At 38.9% G+C, this 18,706-nt stretch overlaps 1 protein-coding gene across 1 annotated transcript in view; it reads left to right on the top strand.

The window, feature by feature from the left end:
• The window catches only part of LOC120528699 (kinesin-like protein KIF27), a 77,782-nt gene that overhangs the window by 23,895 nt on the left and 35,181 nt on the right, over nt 1–18,706 (top strand). The window contains exons 11-13 of the mRNA XM_039752855.1: nt 6,218–6,328; nt 12,978–13,154; nt 16,536–16,736. Coding sequence (XP_039608789.1) covers nt 6,218–6,328; nt 12,978–13,154; nt 16,536–16,736 — 489 coding nt within the window. The remainder of the gene's footprint in view (nt 1–6,217; nt 6,329–12,977; nt 13,155–16,535; nt 16,737–18,706) is intronic.

The raw sequence follows: 18,706 nt of genomic DNA, 5'->3' as shown, positions 1-18,706 counted from the left end.
GGAAATCTGCAGGTCCATGTGGTTTTCCAGAAGAATTTCACAAAAAGCTATTTGTTAAATTAGCTCAATTACTGCTATCTTTATATAATAATGTTTGAGAGGATACTATGGGATACATGCATCCATTACTAAAAACTGATTACAGCATACTGTAGTTTCAACTGGTGGGTCGCAAGTTGCCATTGTTTATTATGGTAGTGGGGTGCACAGTGGGTTACGAGTGGGTCATCATTCTGGTTGTTACCTCCCCCACCGACTCTTGACGATCACGCTTAACTCACCAAGAGGAGTATGATTCCCCAAATGATGGCGCATGGTTCATAACACCAGAAAGATTTAGAAACACTGCATTAGTGTGTATATCCTAAAACCCCTTTACTGAACGATGCTGTCAAGAATTGGTCAAAAGATTTCACAAAGAAACAATTTCTAGGATATTATGAAAGCAAACTAGTGTTGTCAAAAGTAGGCACTTGCTATCATCTTTCAACAGTTCTGTAATTTATTCTATAAAAATACAGCACCTGAGGTTCCAAAAGTCCTGTTATCCTTAGATGCAGGAAAAGCTTTTTCAGTTGGAGATGCTTTTTCATTGTACAGAACACATTTGGGTTTGGACTTAACCATATGCGCATGATTAAACTATAATAATATGTATAATTTTGCAGAAGATTCCAGTCTAGGAGCCTCTGCTTATACAAATAATGTAAATTCTGGCTATTTGCTCTACTGCAAACACCGTACCAGACAGGACAGAGTATTACCACCAGTTCCATTTGCTTCTGGGTATCCACCCCCAAAAACAGCCAGAGGATTAGACTTTAAAAGTCTTTAACAAAAAGTATCTGTTTATGCTGAATGCTGTACATCACTGGCCTATTTTGATTATTGCCACATGTTCTTAGTATGTTAGAAGTATTACGTATGTTGGCTAGGTTTAGGCCTAACTTGAATAAGAACATAATGTTCCTAATAAAAATGCCATGCAGTTCAAGTTAATTTGGATCAGTTTTCTTCAATTGCCTCAGAACAGTTCAAGTTCTTATAAATTAAAAATAAATAAATACAATCTAGTAATGTCAGTTTTTCACATTAAAATGATCATTAACAATTCACATATACTGTATCACTGCAATCAGCATGAGCTTCACAGACATCTTCGCCTGTCAGATCTGTCAGATTCTGAGTATGTATTGAATAGAGCAGATGTGATTGCAGATTAAATGCAGTGGACTGACCTACAGCTCACATGGCTTTGTGTGCAACAGCATGCACAGGGAAATGGATTCAGAAACTACTCCAACATCTTCATTTTTTTCACATCTTATTATTTTTCAACCTTATGCTAAAGTTGTTTAATTATTTTTTTCTAATATCAAGCAACACTTTAATACTCCAGAAGAACAAAGCGGAAACAGGAGTTTAGAAATGTTTACAAATGTATTAAAAATAAAAAACTGAAATATCACATTGACATAAATATTCTGATCCTTTTCTGTGACACTTGAAATTTGGCTCTGGTGCATCCCATTTAATTTAACATCATTGAGATGTTTCCACATTTTGTTTAGAGTCCACCTTTGGTCATTTGAATTGGCTGGTCTTGATTAGGAAAGGTACACACCTGTCTATATGAGATGCTACAAAAAACCAAAGCCATGAGGTCAAAGGAACTGCCTGCAGAACTTATTGACAGTGTTCAGGTTTTAGATTTTGGGAAAGCTACAAAAAAGTCCTGTAGCATTGAAGGTCCCTTCATAATTCTTACATGGAAGAAGTTTTAAACAATTATGATCTCTTCCTGGAGCTGGCTACTTGGCCAAACTGAGCAATTGTGCCAGAAGGGCCATGTTAAGAGAACTGACCAAGAACCCGATGGTCACTCCGGCTGGGCTCAAGAGAACCTATGTGGAGATGGGAGAAATGTCCAAAAAGATAATCGTCATTGCAACATTCCACCAATCTGGTTTTTATGACTTAGTGGCTAGACAGAAGCCTCTCCTCAGAAAAAGTCACATGGAAGACTTTTTTTATTTATAATGTGACTTTCGCAGATAGAGCCACAAAGCACCGTTCACCGTAGAAAATAATTAAAACACAATTACAAACAAAAAATAAATAAAATTAAACTAATATTTCAACAAATGAACTCTAAAACGCAAAAAACAGCTACACACATGCTAACATAATAAGGTGCCTCTTAGGGTGTTTTTTTTAAATATATCAAGTTTATCAGCAGCCCATAAAGCACAAGGAAGGCTATCGGGAAAAGTCCAATCCCCACAAGTCTTTAGCCAAATACGTGGAATGATATGAAGACCTTGGTTAGATGACCTAAGTGGGCAACTTGTAGTATAATGTTGTAAAAGATCTGAAATATATTGTGGTGTTTGCCTATGCATAGCTCTATTGGTGATTACCAAAATCTTAAAATGGGTTCTAAATTCTATGGAAGCCAATAAAGAAAAGATTAAAGCAGAGTAATATTAGACCACTTACTGGAGCGGGTTAACAATCTAGCAGCAGCATTTTCAATAGACTGAAGATGCAGCAGTAACATCTTGTTTAAACATGTAAATAAAGAGTTACAATAATGAAGATGTGAAAAAATAAAAGCATGCACTATAACGTCTCTATTTGAGCCTTCAGTACTATTGTTATTAGCTTTGATATAATCCTCAGATGATATAAACAACAAGATACCTATTTCAAGATTTAAAGACTGGTTAAACATTGTGACCCGACATTTGCGCGATAGACATACTGTATGAGTGCCGACAAAATATCGCCGATTAACGCTGCGTCAAAATCGCGAAAGTTTCATTAAAATGAATTACTAGTTTAAAGCATATATAATAATGTTTATTTATGAAGTCAATATTATGAGACGCGGCATGCCATCAGCACGGCACGCAGATAGTCCTTAAGATCACGCCTTGCATATGTAGGAAGAATTGCAGCGAGACGTCTTGATAGTTGAGCGTATTTAGACTTGCTGGCTGCCTGACTGCTGGTAATTGTATATGACGTGTTATGCCAACCCTCGACTGAGTTATTTGTTCGCGGAATGTCCTCAGATGTTATAACAGTTATAACCTAGCACATAATGTGTACATAATGCGCACGTACGCGTCCCACTCTCTTGGCCTCTCTCGCGATTTTGTCGTGGTGATTTTGTCGGCGCTCATTTGTCCGTCGCGGTGTTGTCGGGGCGCAGATGTCTATCGCGCTTTTGTCGGTGAACTGGACACAAGTTGTAAAGTTCTATGAAACAGACAATAACCTAATAATTAGATCCTCAGTTTTTTTTTTAATTCACCTGTAAAAAATTAGCAGGCATTCAATCAGTGCAGATAACTTAAGGAGGTGTTGTGATTTAAAAAAGCAAGGAAGCTGGCCCAAGAGCAGATCCCTGCAGCACTCCACATGACAAGGATGATGGGGCTGACATGTACTCACCAACTGCCAAATAAGAAGCAAACCAGTCTAAGGCAGCCCTAGAGATGCCCATGCAATGCTTTATCTTATTAATTACAAGCGTATGGTCTACAGTATCAAATGCTGTACTAAGATCCAAAAGTACAAGGACTGAACACTCCGCCACATCAGCAGCCATCAGAAGGTCATTAGCCACCTTAAGAAGTACCATTTTGGGGGAATGTTGTTTCCTGAAGCCAGACTGAAATGGATCTAAAATTTGATATTTATTAATAAAAACAGTTGACTATGATTCGACTACCTTTTCTAACATTTTAGCTAGGAATGGGAGTTTAGAAATAGGCTTTAGATTATTAAAATCAAAGGGATTCAAATTAGAGGTTTTCAATAAAAGCTGCACTTATAATACGATAGAACAAACCCAGTGAGGAGAGCAGAATTTATCATGGCCACCTAATTTAGATCAATCAAGGAAAGAAGTTGGAAGAACATCCAACACACATGTTGTAGGATTTAAATTCTTGATTAAGTTAAGACTGTCAAGGGATACCGGGGAAAGAAAATTCAGACTGAAAGAGCAGGGGGTGATCAGCCTGCACAAAATTTGGAAAAGCAGAGATATTTGATCGAAAATTTCTCAGTATAATAGTTGAGCATATTCTCACAACAATCCGTATTTGAAAAAAACAGGGACAGGAGAAACAATGTTAGTGTCAAACAGAACTTTGGAATTCAGTGTGCCATTTGATTTTAGCTGTGCAAAATACAAAGCCCTAGCATCCCACACTGTGTTATTATAAGTGCTGTGCAAACCTTTTAAATAAAGGCGGTAAAACTTCCAATTTAGAAGCCTTCCCATAAATGTTCAGTCTTCTGACAGTGAATAGATTGATTTAGCCAGCACAACTATGCCCTGATTTAAAGGGTTCCGCAGAGTTCAATATATCAGTACATTCCTGATTAAAAGAGTAAATCAATGCCTCAGCATCATCCCTATCAAAGTCTTTTGACTTATCAAGCAGAGTACAAAACTGAGCTACCACAGCATCATTGATAACTTTTGCGACAGTAGAATGTGAAATAGGGACAGGATCAACAGTATACAGGTATAGCACATCAAGCCTGCTCAGAGTTTGCAAATAAAGGCTAACAGAAAGCAAAGTATAAAGATATCCTACACAAAAACCATTCCAGAGTGCTCTGAACCTCAGTCTAGGCTGAAGGGTCGCCTTCCAACAGAACAAAGAACACATAGGAATGGCTTAGGGACAACTCTGGGAATGTCCTTGAGTGGCCCAGACAGAAACTGAACTTGAACACAATCAAACATCACTGGAGAGGATTTCAACTCTTGTTTAAGTTAAGAAGACTGTCAAGGGGTATCGGGGAAAGGAAATTCAGACTGAAAGAGCTGGGATGATCAGCCCTAGAGAGACCTAAAAGAAGCTGACTGAGGGTGTCAGAAAATATCAAATTCTGGTGTTGTGTCGCCTCCAAGAACATTCCAGGCTGTAATCACTGCCAAAGGTGCTTCAACTAAGTGCTGAGTAAAGGGTCTGAATACTGGAGCCAGTATGTTATTTCAATTTTTTGTTATTGTTAATAAATTTCCAAATTTTCTAAAATTATACATTCATCTTGTCATTCTTGAGTATATGAATTTGAATGAGTTAGCACAAGGCTGCATCATAGGAAAATGTGAAAAAGTGAAGGAGTCCGAATACTTTTTGAATCCACTGTATGTACAGTATGAAATATTTTAAGAAATGAAGAGTGAGTAAATATGGTTAGGAGTATGTCAGGACCCCTAAATTTGGGCTTATATGTAGGACTGCCATTACCTTGAGAAAATCCCACAGTTCCAAACATAATGTCTAAATCCAACGCCTCTGGATGTTCGATAGCTGGCAGACGTTTTGATTGACAAGTGTGCCCATAGATCGCTTTCATTTGTTATTGTCCTCAATTCTACATGTATGGTTTAGAATCCCTTTTTTATATATTCCAGTATTTATTGCAGAAAATTTTTCTGGATCTCCTGCACTTGTGAAAGTGCATTTCTTCTCATACAAAGCCCCCTTACTTGATCTCTGCTATGCTTAAGTCCTTAGTGAAACAGCAGCTTAATCATTATTATCCACCTTAATAAAAGGATGTGCGTCTGTGTGTCTGTCCATTTGCTGTGTCCCTGTTATCCAGTAGATGGCTCATCACAAACATTAGAACTGCTTTTAAAAAAATCTCATACCAAATGGCATTTAACAGAGACGCATCAACCCAATGGACAAAGGCACTGCAAACATTATAAATGAATATATCCAACAGAGAGTAACTGCTAGATGGACAGAATTCAGCTTATCCAGCTTAATAAAAGGACAAGTGTCTGTGTGTTTGTGCATCTGTGTGTATGTGTGTGTCCAATTGCTATGTCTCTGTTATATGCCATTTGGCATGGGATTCATAAACGTAAATATTAATGTTTGTGAAGTGTCATCTGTTGGAATGGCAAATGCAATGCATTTTTCGACTACAAATGTTTGTGATATACTATGTGTGCAATGCATTTTATTATATCATGCCTTACAATATACATGGTGCACTGCAAACATTAATGCTGGGTTCCACATTGATTACTTTGATTTCAGCCCATCTCAGATGGGACTTCCTTCTTGTAATGTAATTCAAGAATGTAAGAGCACAGTGTCCTATTGTTTAGTTTTCTCCTAATATTCCCTAATGCCAATCTCATCAAAAAAAGGCAGAATTTCTCTTTTGACAGGAACTGCAATTAAAGACTGAGCAGCAGCAGAAAATGTTGAGACTAAAATCAGAAGAACTTGCAACATTTAAAAAGCTAAAAGGTGGCATCAAATCTTTTGATGAACATCAGGTATGTTCCATTGTTCAGATTCTGTAGTTGTTTTTTTTTTCTTTTATTAACAATGTCAAGTGCTATAAATTATAGTATTATGAATTCTGCTCTGTACTTGTAATATTTCTATTTTATCATATTGTATTGAGGATTACTTGTGTTCTGTTCTGTGTATTGTATTGTATTTACCCCCTTTTTTGGCACCCACTGCATGCCTAACCTACAGTTGAGCTTGAAAGTTTGTGAACCCTTTAGAATTTTCTATATTTCTATATAAATATGACCTAAAACATCATCAGATTTTCACTCACGTCCTAAAAGTAGATAAAGAGAAACCAGTTAAACAAATGATACAAAAATATTATACTTGGTCGTTTATTTATTGAGGAAAATGATCAAATATTACATATTAGTGAGTGGCAAAAGTATGTGAACCTCTAGGACTAGTAGTTAGTTTGAAGGTGAAATTAGAGTCCGATGTTTTCAATCAATGGGATGACAATCAGGTGTGAGTGGGCACCCTGTGTTATTTAAAGAACGGGATCTATCAAAGTCTGCCCTTCACAACACATGTTTGTGGAAGTGTATCATGGCACGAACAAATGAGATTTCTGAGGACCTCACAAAAAGAGTTGTTGATGCTCATCAGGCTGGACGAGGTTACAAAACCATCTCTAAAGAGTTTGGACTCCACCAATCCACAGTCAGACAGATTGTGTACAAATGGAGGAAATTCAAGACCATTGTTACTCTCCCCAGGAGTGGTCGACCAACAAAGATCACTCCAACAGCAAGGCGTGTAATAGTCGGTGAGGTCACAAAGAACCCCAGGGTAACTTCTAAGCAACTGAAGGCCTCACTCACATTGGCTAATATTCATGTTCATGAGTCCACCATAAGGAGAACACCTAACAACAATGGTGTGCATGGCAGGGTTGCAAGGAGAAAGCCACTGCTCTCCAAAAAAAGCATTGCTGCTCATCTGCAGTTTGCTAAAGATCATGTGGACAAACCATAAGGCTGTTGGAAGAATGTTTTGTGGATGGATGAGACCAAAATAGGACTTTTTGGTTTAAATGAAAAGCATTAAGTTTGTAGAAAGGAAAACCCTGCATTCCAGCATAAGAACCTGTGAAACATGGTGGTGGTAGTATCATGGTGTGGGCCTATTTTGCTGCATCTGGACCAGGACGGCTTGCCTTCATTGATGGAACAATGAATTCTGAATTGTAGCAGAGATTTCTAAAGGAAAATGTCAGGACATCTGTCCATGAACTGAATCTCAAGAGAAGGTGGGTCATGCAGCAAGACAACGACCCTAAGCATACAAGTCGTTCTACCAAAGAATGGTTAAAGAAGAATAAAGTTAATGTTTTGGAATGGCCAAGTCAAAGTTCTGACCTTAATCCAATCGAAATGTTGTGGAAGGACTTGAAGCGAGCAGTTATTGTGAGGAAACCCACTGTTTTATCTTGGTAGTGTAATATATAAATTGCTCTACTTTCCCCTATTGTATTATTAATATGTAGCCTTAGAATGCCTAATCTGACAAACTTACCACTGTATATAAGGTATTATTCTATATAACTTATCCCCACCTTCCCTTCTATATCTATAACCTCAGGCAATAAGATGTAGTAAAAGACAAGCAGGAGTTAAGTTACACAAAAAATAATGTATTACTGATAATATTCATAAATAATAACAAAATGCAAAGTACATTTGAATATTGGCAACCATACAACCTGATAAAATGGTGATGTGTAATTCAGGTGGCACACAGGCTTGTAGTTACTTAATGTCTCTAGTTAAGGCATCGTTGGTGCTCAGCTTTCAGCCACATGTCTGTTCAATATGGCTGCTGAGCTGTGCTCTTCATTTTGTTGTCTTCATCATTACAGATTAGCAAGAGGGATGCTTCTTCATCATATGTTGATTAGAGAGAGAGAATGTGGTTGAGCAAGCAAATTTATAGGTTTTCTCCCTACAGCCAATAGGATATCATGGTACTTGAAAGCCTCTGAGACAAGCCAATTCCAAACAGCCATACCTCAGACCAATGGGTGAAATAGAACATCTTATCTCCTGCCCCCCCAAGACCATATATTACGCTAACCTGGCTTTGTGTGGGGGATTAGACAAAGACTTTAGCAAAGAAATACTCATCAAACTGGTTTAAGACGCATCCCCCAAATCCTGTCATAAAATTACAAAGAAAAGTCGTAAAACGGCAAACAAGAATACCTAAAATACATTGGTTTGCCTAAATTATAAATAAAGACATACAAAACATTTATCAAATTATATGCAAAATCTCACATCACAACACTCCAAATTGTTTAAAGAGTCTGATGCATAACTTGTGCATTCATTTGCAGTATTTGCTCTCCCAGTGTTAAAAGTTGTCCGTGACCATTTGTCCATTACATATCTTCTTTATTTCAAAGACAATCAGAAGAATGTGGATCTGCTCCTGATGACGTGGATCTGCTCCAGCTTGCGTCAACTCTTTCTGCAGTCTTCATATGTCATCAGATCTGGTGGTTCAAAATGAGACAAGTCCACACCTTCCACTAAACTAGCCCACTGCAATTTAGTCTGTTGTGTGAATTCTTAATCTGTACTTGTTCTCTGTCTAACTGCTAATTAGACCTTGTCCCAAACTATCTGTTTAAGCATATGCAGCTGTACAATTAACATCAACATTTGAAAGGTAACATGACACAGGTGCCAGTACAACCACTTCTGCCCAAGTGACAGTACATGTGCCACTGCATAAACTGTTCACAAACCAACATTTGTGGCCCCTCTGCACACATTTGGGGTTGACTCAGTTGCCTCTTGTGCTTTCCTACCCATGGTGCAACTCTTGACTGCCATCAGCCTTTACCAGTATAGGCTGGCATCACCACCATGAGACATCAAAGCTATGCAACTCTCATCATTCCCCCTGTAGGCCACCCCTAGAGTTGTTTGCTCACCATATGCATACTCGTTGTGCTAAACACCTCGGTTCAGAATTGGCCCACTGGTCCTGTGCCTGTACCACAGCCGACAATCTCAACAGGACTTCCATATTTTCCCAATTAGACTATACCTAAACATCGGAACCCATATGACTTTCAAATGTACCAGCTGCACCTGCTTTCCTGAAAGGTTCACCAATTTGCTCACTATACCGCTCTTTAATAATAGTATTAATTATATTAATTATCCCACTTAATTAATTAATACCCAGGATGTATACTTTATGAGCCCAAAATGAATCCCCTTATTTTGGCATTCCTAACTGGTTTGTTCAGTTTCCACCCCTTGGAATATAAATTTGCTGCAGTAATGAACAAACCTTTCCTTTTAAACTATAGCTATTGTGACTAGCCTTATTATTGCATGACTTGTGGACTTGTTACTCACTTAAACCCCAGTAAGTGTCTTTTTCTTGATGTCTCTTCAGTTCTTCTTCATGTCTTTGTCTTTGTCTTTAGTCTTTACATGTTGTCTTATTTCATTCAGCTATGTAGGCAGGTCTGCAAAATGGAAGGTGACAAAGCAGTTTCTGTCCATCTCATTTTCTTGGCTGTCGACCTGGTGCCAACACTCAAAATTTGCTTCTAGGCATTCATTGGAACAGCTTAGCCGCTAGTGCCATGCCACTCCAATGTGCCAATGGTAACCCAATCTCCTGCATGGATTTTACTCTGCTAATTGCCTTCACTATTTATTACCTGCACCAACCCAAAGTCCATAAAAACCTTACAATAGAAGTTAATCTATTGGAAAAGGCCAGAAAATGGAAACAGAAATAACTTTTTTTCCCTTTCCTGTCTTCCTGCGCTGCCCTTCTATTTTTTTTTTCCATTACCTGTGTGTCCTTTTTTTTATTGTATGGTAACTGCTACTGGAAAGTGTGGGCTAAAACCTCTCCAGAATCCAAGTGCTAAATCCAGCATCGCTCCTAAAACTGACCTGTGCTCTTTACTAAAGACCAGCTCACTTTTCTCCATTTCATTACATGGAGATTCATAGCCTTTCGAATTACTGAACCTAAGTGTGTGTGCTTTTTAATTACTGCTGGCCCCAGCACAGCTGTTAGGACCCTCACACATGTCCCTGTGCATTCCTGACTTGCTGCCTGAGCTTCCTGCTGCACTGAATTACATTGGTTTGCCTAAATTATAAATAAAGACATACAAAACATTTATCAAGTTATATGCAAAATCTCACATCACAACACCCACCAACATCCCAGAGTTGAAGCTGTTCTGTACGGAGGAATGGGCTAAAATTCCTTCAAGCCGGTGTGCAGGAATGATCAAAAGTTACCAGAAACGTTTAGTTGGAGTTATTGCTGCAAAGGGGGGTCACACCAGATACTGAAAGCAAAGGTTCACATACTTGTGCCACTCACAAATATGTAATATCCGATCATTTTCCTTAATAAATAAATGACTAAGTATAATATTTTTGTCTCATTTGTTTAACTGGCTTCTCTTTATCTACTTTTAGGACTTGAGTGAAAATCTGATGATATTTAGGTCATATTAATACAGAAATATAGAAAATTCTAAAGGGTTCACAAACTTTCAAGCACAACTGTACCTGGAAAGGGTCTCTCTTTGAACTGCCTTTCCCAAGGTTTCTTCCATTTCTTTTCCCTGCAAGGGTTTTTTTTTGGGAGGTTTTTTTTTTTGACTTCTTAGAGAGTCAAGGCTGGAGGGCTGTCAAAAAGCAGGGCCTGTTGAAGCCCATTGTGGCACTTCTAGTGTGATTTTGGGCTAATGTATACAAAAATAAATTGTATTGTATTGTATTGCAAGTGGATACTGTCATTTCGTTAGACTTATAGGGCTTTCCAAAAACTATCAACAGTAAAATCATAATTTAGTGAAAAATATTTTTTGTCCAGCTTGAACTGCATCATGAAGTGGAAAACAAGAGCATATTTGCTCTGGGTGATGGCTCCTGTCATTGGCACAGGTAGCCCATGTTGTCAAATGCAAGGCAGTGACACGGTCCTCCATCTTGTCATTTTTACATGTCTATAAAGGGTATAGTTCCACTTCATAGAGGAAACCGGATTTGTGTCAGCTAACAATAGTCTACCATTGTTGAAGAAATTGTTTTTATTTATGTTTAAAGGTTTGTAGACTGCATGACTGCATTTATTTTAAAGTTAAAGATGGCTAAAGTCATGTCAAGTATTTGTTACATTTAAGATGCACTGATTCTTGGCATTGTGTGCTGCTAAAAATGCTTGCAACAGTGTTTTAGCAAAAATAGATATGTCAGCACTGGGTGAGAATGTTCCAGCAAGGTCACTAGCTGAGATACATCAGTGGTGGGTTAGATGGTTTCTTATTTTATTTAAACGATTGTGGGGTAATGCATAGCACATTCCAGTTTGATTTAGGGAGGCTACATTTTTTTCCTTTTTTGTTTATGTAGTTGTGCATAAAAGGACTGCCTGTTGATTAATCAGAACAGCGATCTGACTTAACTCGGTGTGTGATTTCTCTTCATCGATAAAGCTGTTCTATTGATCAACCTCATTTTGACTTGGCTCTTTGCCTTCACACCATGCTAAGGAATGCTTTGGTATATACTATGTAGTCAATATAGGATTCAGTCCAACCTGGTAACAAATGTAGGTCTCCTAAACTGTAAAAATGTTTCTCACCAGCTTGGTCTCTTCTTCTGGTAAGAAATTTGGAACACATGTGTCCATCAAATTTCTTTTGTTTATGGTTTAGGCTTTTTACCAAGTATTCCTCCATCTTTCAGTACTTAATGTTCTCAAAAATTATCTCCAGTTTGCCATAAATTTCTGCTCCGTTTATGGCCCTGACTACTGCTGGTTTCTTTAAAATGGAAGAAAGACACTTGGCATCAAAAATCCAGATGACTCATTTTGCATGGTAGCAAGTAGTACTCAGAAGGAGTCAAAACGTTTTAGTTAGACATATGCGGCCCCAATTTCAGAATGAGCTGATGTGCTTCTGATAAGGCAAACGGCACGCACGTATGAGTTTACATTACTTAGTACCTGTTAGCACTCGAGTCAAAGATTGTGGAATGCATGGTCCCATAATCAACAAGGGAAACCAAGTAGTTCCTCACAAGAACTGAAAAAACTATGGCCATAAATCTGGTAAAATACATGGTGGTGCAGGGAAACAGGAAATTTTGGAACTAGCTGTTGGTGACCCTGGGGCTTGGTAAAAGTATTATGGGAATTAAGTTTTCTGTGCGTGACAGAACAGCAAACCTCGGAACCAAAATTTGGTTTAGGCAAAATTGAAACAAAGTGTTGGAAACTAAAAATAGGAATACCATTTAACAGCAAATATTAATAAAAGGAAATCTTCCCTTTGAATTTGAATGTTAAGTCTGAGGGGACCTCACAAATGGAAAGTTCCAGAGAGGCGAAGCTGTAAAGATGAATTGGCAGGTACTGGAAAGAGGGAGTGAAGGCATTCTAATATGTAGAAGGTCGAGTTCAGAAGCTTCCAGCTACTCCACGAATGCTGTATGTACAGGATAAGCAGACTAGACAGGTACTGGAGTGTGGTGCTTCACACATCTCTGTGATACCCCCGACACCCTGGTACTGTCACGTGTTACAAGCCGATGAGCACACTGACAACATTGGCTGTGTGTTTTTATGTAGAAACTTAAACAGAAGAGAAAGTGGCTAGATGAAGAAGCAGGTAAGATCCTTCAGGAACGGCAGGCTTTGACTAAACTGGAGGAGGAACTGAAGAAACGGGAAGAAGTCGTTGCCCAGAGGGAGGCTTTTGCGCAAGAAACGTGTGAACTAGAGATCAAGAAAATGAGATCCAGCCAGGTTTGATGAAATAATTTCTTAAAAGTATTTTTCTGATACTTCAACTGCTGTATTATTCTACAAATTGCACGAGGAAAATGTTATCTTAAAATCCTGTTAATTTAAGCAGTCGTTTTTGTATGTATATGTATTCAGAAATGGTTCAATTCTGCTTACAAATCACAAAATTGAAACTGTATTTTCTTCAAAAGATTTCATAGAAATTGCCAGACCAGAAAGGCCGAGTGGCATTACTGGTCTAGTATTATACTGGGGAAGAGTTTGAAATCCCAAGAATCATTGCAGCAGGCTATTGACAGCTACCAGGGGTGTCGAACTCCAGTCCTGGAGGGCCGTACTGGCTGCAGGTTTTCATTCTAATCATCTTCTTCATTAGTGACCAGTTTTTGCTGCTAATTAACTTCTTTTGCCTTTGTTTTAATTAACATGACTCAGACCCCTTAGTTCTTTCTTTTTCCTTAATGAGGAGCCAAACAATAATGAGACACAAAACAAGCCTCCACATCACCAGCTAACCACGTTATCTGAACATAAAGAAAGGTGATGGCCTCAGTAAGGTTGATCTCTCAGGTCACCAAAACATCTTGATGGTGTTCTTAGAAAAAAGTTTTGGAAATGTCTGCTGTGGCAGAATGAGAGCAGCAACAAGCTGTGGAATTAAGTAATTGGTTTAATCAACAGCAAGAATTGGCTTCTCATTAAGGAAATGTTTGGAGTGAAATTGGCAAGAGTTTGAAGCTCCAGTTTAGCTGGTCATCTGTTGGCTCGTTTCACATCTCATTTCTGTTTGGCTGCCATTTAATGAAGAAAAGAATCAATTCAGAGCAATGAACCCTTACAAACATGGCTATTAAAATGAAGGGAAAAGAAGTTAATTAGCAGTAAAAACTGGTCATTGATCAGGGAAAGGGTTAGAATGAAAACCTGCAGCCACTGTGGCCCTCCAGGCCCGGAGTTCGACACCCGTGGTTTAGTCTATGCTGCCGCATTGAATCGTGGGTTTTTGAGCTCTACCCTTAGCAAAATACTAAACCAGTGACTCCACTGGAACACTCTTTCTTATATGAAAACAGATGCAATATTTTAACATCACATTTTTTTCAAATCTCTCACATGAAAGAGTATTTTTTTCTTTTAAAAGATAGAAAATTGTGACATTTGCCCCATTCTTTAAGAGGAACGAGTAAATATGGGAGTTTTCCTATTGTTATTTTACCTGTTTAATTTGAACTGTGTCATTGTAAACCAAATAGTTAATACTCCCATTTTGGTTCCATTTGTAACATTTGTTGAGGGGTCATTGCATTTTTGCCCAACTGGAACTGTCCATTGCAGTCAACAGCAGCTTATAACAAGTGTTATAATTGATTCCAGAGATCACATTATTAAGTAAGTAAAAACTAACCAAGAAGACTCCTGGTGCTTTGGTTTTCCTCCGCATTATTTGTATTTGCTGGTTAGGTTAATTGGTTACTCCAAATTGGCTTCATTTGTGTGACTGCTACTGTTTGTTTGAGTGTATTCTGCAATAAATTGCCACTGCAATTATGGCTGGTTAATGCTAAAATAGACAACTGGCCCACCATGAACAGCAACTAATGGTCCATTAAGTGGCTTTGAGAACAGATTCATGGATTTTTAGTTAAATTATTGCTTGATAATAATGCATCTGCTTATAGATTATTACAGTTATGAGCCATTAACAGAAATGTTATACAGCCTCAGGTTCCTCTAGTCACTGTCACCTGAAACACTGCAATTGAACAACATTAGATTTGCAGAAGTAGTAGTAGCCGCAGTGTCATGTGTGTGTAGTACAGTGAAATTCTTACTTGTATGTTTGACCAGCATGCAACACTTTGCTACTCTCCAGCACCATAATAAACAAGAATGTTATAGAATACATAACTTAATTTTATTTAGTAGAAAATACAATTTATCTTACCTACATGGCATTATGCAACTGAAATGACAGAACGGTAAAGATTAGGATTGGAAATTAGAAGACCTCTATTATTTATTGTCTGAACCTGCTTTCTTCATTACTGGTTCACTCAACAGCTGGAGTCTTATGTTTGTAGCATCTGGAACAAGGAATGAACTAACCCAGACAGAATGCCAGACCATCATAAGTCAGACACAGTCATTGGCACCCCTCCAGTTTAGAGTCGGTTATCTTAGCTTGTATGTCACATCTTTGTCAGGTGTTGTGAAAAGGAGCAACCAGAGGAAATCCAGGCATACCATACATAGGCACTGCACTGACTGAGACTGGAAATGAATACATGTGCATTGCTAACCATTTGAGAGTCATTTAAAAGAGGCATTTTTATTTTATTGAGTAATAAAGAATGACAATGAGGTGATAATATACAGTAAAACCACATGGCAACTGACATTATACAGCCGGCACACAATGATGTTGGGCTTTGATGGTTTTTAGTAATTAACAAAAACATCAGCTGAAGATATAATAAGGGCTTGGTAAGATATGTTAATTAAATATATGCAGTTATTTTAATTTTAAGATTTGCTTAATGCAAATAATAAAAAATATATATATATTTTTATACTATTCTCTTAAAACAGTCTGATCTTTTTACTTGAGCTATTCAGAATATCCTGAGTTACAATGTTTTTTTGTTAATTTTCACATACTGCTTACACCCACGTAATCCATTTTAACAGGCAAAAGGCAGGCTGAGGCTTTCCCAATATAACTGACAGAAAGGCAGGATACCCTGAGCAGGGCACCAGTCCATCACAGGGCCCACTCTTACACATGCCCACACTCACTTATGGGCCAATTTAGAATCTGCAATTAACTAAACTAGTCTTTCTCCACCGTCCTGGTTTCACAAACCACTATTTCCCATGTAAGTGACTTCGCAATCCAACATTTTTGGTTTCCTCTGTGTTGAATCCAGCATGACTGTCAGACACGTAGATTAACTGAGCGCGATCGCCAGTGTTGAGCATCTTGGTGAATTGAGCACCGGAGTGCTGACCCATCATGACGCACTACCATTATAAAACAGCAGCCTGCAACCCAGTGGATGAGAAGCAATAAACTAAACTTGAAACATTTTTGGTTATGCGGACACAGGGAGAATTTGTAAACCCCAAAAACGACTTTGAAACAGAATTTGAAATGTGAATAATAACATACAGTTCTTTTCAAAAAGTATATTCATAGATTTCATATTGCAGTGCATTGTTTTAAAGTATTTACTGATATTTTTAATTCAATTTATTTTCAGAAGGTAAAAGGTTCCTCAATTTTATCTTCTGCTGTACCTGCCCAATTGTGTATAATGCTAAGGATGGGAAATGAATGTTCCAATTTAAGTATAATGGTTTTTATTTTATTTTTTGTTTAAGGATTTGAGCAAACATATTGACAAACTGTCCAATCAACTGAGCCTTTTGGAAAAAAACAGACAGTTCGAAAGTGACAGTGAACCGAACAAGAACAAAATGAACACAGAACTGGAACTCCTGTATGAAGAAAGAAGCCTGCTGTTAAAAAGGAGGGACAGCTTGGATGACAAGTTTCAAAATGATTGTGCTTTGACATCTGATGTGAGTGAATGAAGGACATTGTCATTAAATCTTTTCAATTAAAACTATTATGGATAGGTGGATAAAAATTTGTTTATAGTCCATCATTTATGTAGCAACGCACTGTATCCGTGCATTCTCCCAACCTCCTCCTCTTCCATCATTTATAATTATTTTACATGCTTTTAAATGATCAATGCACAGCGCGACAAACAGAACACGCAGCTTGCCAGCAGCAGCAAGACAGCAGCTGATCCGACCGCATCTCCTTAGCATGCATTCAGTCAACCCCCACTTCACACCCACTTCACAACGCGAACAGCGTTATACGTGCCGCAAGAAAGAGATTTAATCACACCCAGGGCCGAAAAGGACAAAGTGTAGATGACAAAGTAGAATGTCGTAAAGAATTCAAAAATGTCGGCGTGGTACACATGCACAGCAGATTAGAGATAATGGAAGTGCTAAAATGCCAAAGTCTCAAAAAAAGGATAGGAAAGATTGCATTACCGCAAAAAAATGGAAATTATTTCTCAGGGAAATAACAGAACAGCTAAAAGAGTTTGGATTTAAACTTTAAGCCGGAGACTTGTAGATCATCTAATTCATGTTGCCGGCGAGAATTAAAAGATTCCTAAAACGTTTTTGCGGTATGAAGTTCTATGAGACTTTTAACATGAGATTCTTTCAATTTTAACATGAGATTCTTTCAAGTCACATCTAACCTCAGTCATGTGAATGCTTTTGTCAGACACACTTCCTACGCTCTCAGCTCTTATATATTTTACTAGCAAAATACCCGCGCTTCGCAGCGGAGAAGTAGTATGTTAAAGAAGCAATGAAAAGAAAAGGAAACATTTTGAAAATAACGTAACCTGATTGTCAATGTAATTGTTTTGTCACTGTTGTGAGTGATGAGTGCTGTTGTCATATATATATATATATATATATATATATATGACAACAGCGCTCATCACTCACAACAGTGACAAAACAATTACATTATTATTATATATTATTATATATATATATATACCTCCCCATGGGCTCACCACCTATGGGAGGGGCCAAGGAGGTTGGGTGCATGTGAGTTGGGTGGTGGCGAGGCGGGACCTTGGCGGTCTGATCCTCGGCTACAGAAACTGGCTCTTGGGACGTGGAATGTCACCTCTCTGAAGGGAAGGAGCCTGAGCTAGTGCGCGAGGTCGAGAGGTTCCGCTAGATATAGTCGGACTCACCTCGACGCACAGCTTGGACTCTGGAACCAATCTCCTTGAGAGGGGCTGGACTCTCTACCACTCTGGAGTTGCCCCGGTGAGGCGCCGAGCAGGTGTGGGCATACTTATTGCCCCCACTGGAGCCTGTGCATTGGGGTTTACCCCGTGGGCGAGAGGGTGGCCTCCCTCCGCCTTCGGGTGGGGGGGAAGGGTCCTGACTGTTGTTTGTGCGTATGCGCTAAACAGCAGTTTGGAGTATCCACCCTTTTTGGAGTCTCTGGAAGGGTTGCTAGAGGGCATACCTTCTGGGGATTCCCTCGTTTTGCTGGGAGACTTCAATGCTCACGTGGGCAATGACAGTGAGACCTGGAAGGGCGTGATTGGGAGGAATGGCCCCCCCGATCTGAACCCGAGCGGTGTTTTGTTATTGGACTTCTGTGCTCGCCACGGATTGTCCATAACGAACACCATGTTCAAGCATAAGGGTGTTCATATGTGCACTTGGCACCAGGACACCCTAGGCCTCAGGTAGATGATCGACTTTGTGGTCGTGTCGCCGGACTTGCGCCATATGTCTTGGACACTCGGGTGAAGAGAGGGGCGGAGCTGTCAACTGATCACCACCTGGTGGTGAGTTGGCTTCGATGGTGGGGGAAGATGCCGGTCAGACCTGGTAGGCCCAAACGTGTTGTGAGGGTCTGCTGGGAACGGCTGGCAGAGTCCCTGTCAGAAGTAGCTTCAACTCCCACCTCCGCAGAACTTCAACCACGCCCC

Source organism: Polypterus senegalus, chromosome 4 (assembly GCF_016835505.1).
Source record: "Polypterus senegalus isolate Bchr_013 chromosome 4, ASM1683550v1, whole genome shotgun sequence".
Classification (NCBI taxonomy): Eukaryota; Metazoa; Chordata; class Cladistia; order Polypteriformes; family Polypteridae; genus Polypterus; species Polypterus senegalus.
Note: the sequence above shows the minus strand (reverse complement) of the source record. Positions and strands in the feature narration are given on the sequence as shown.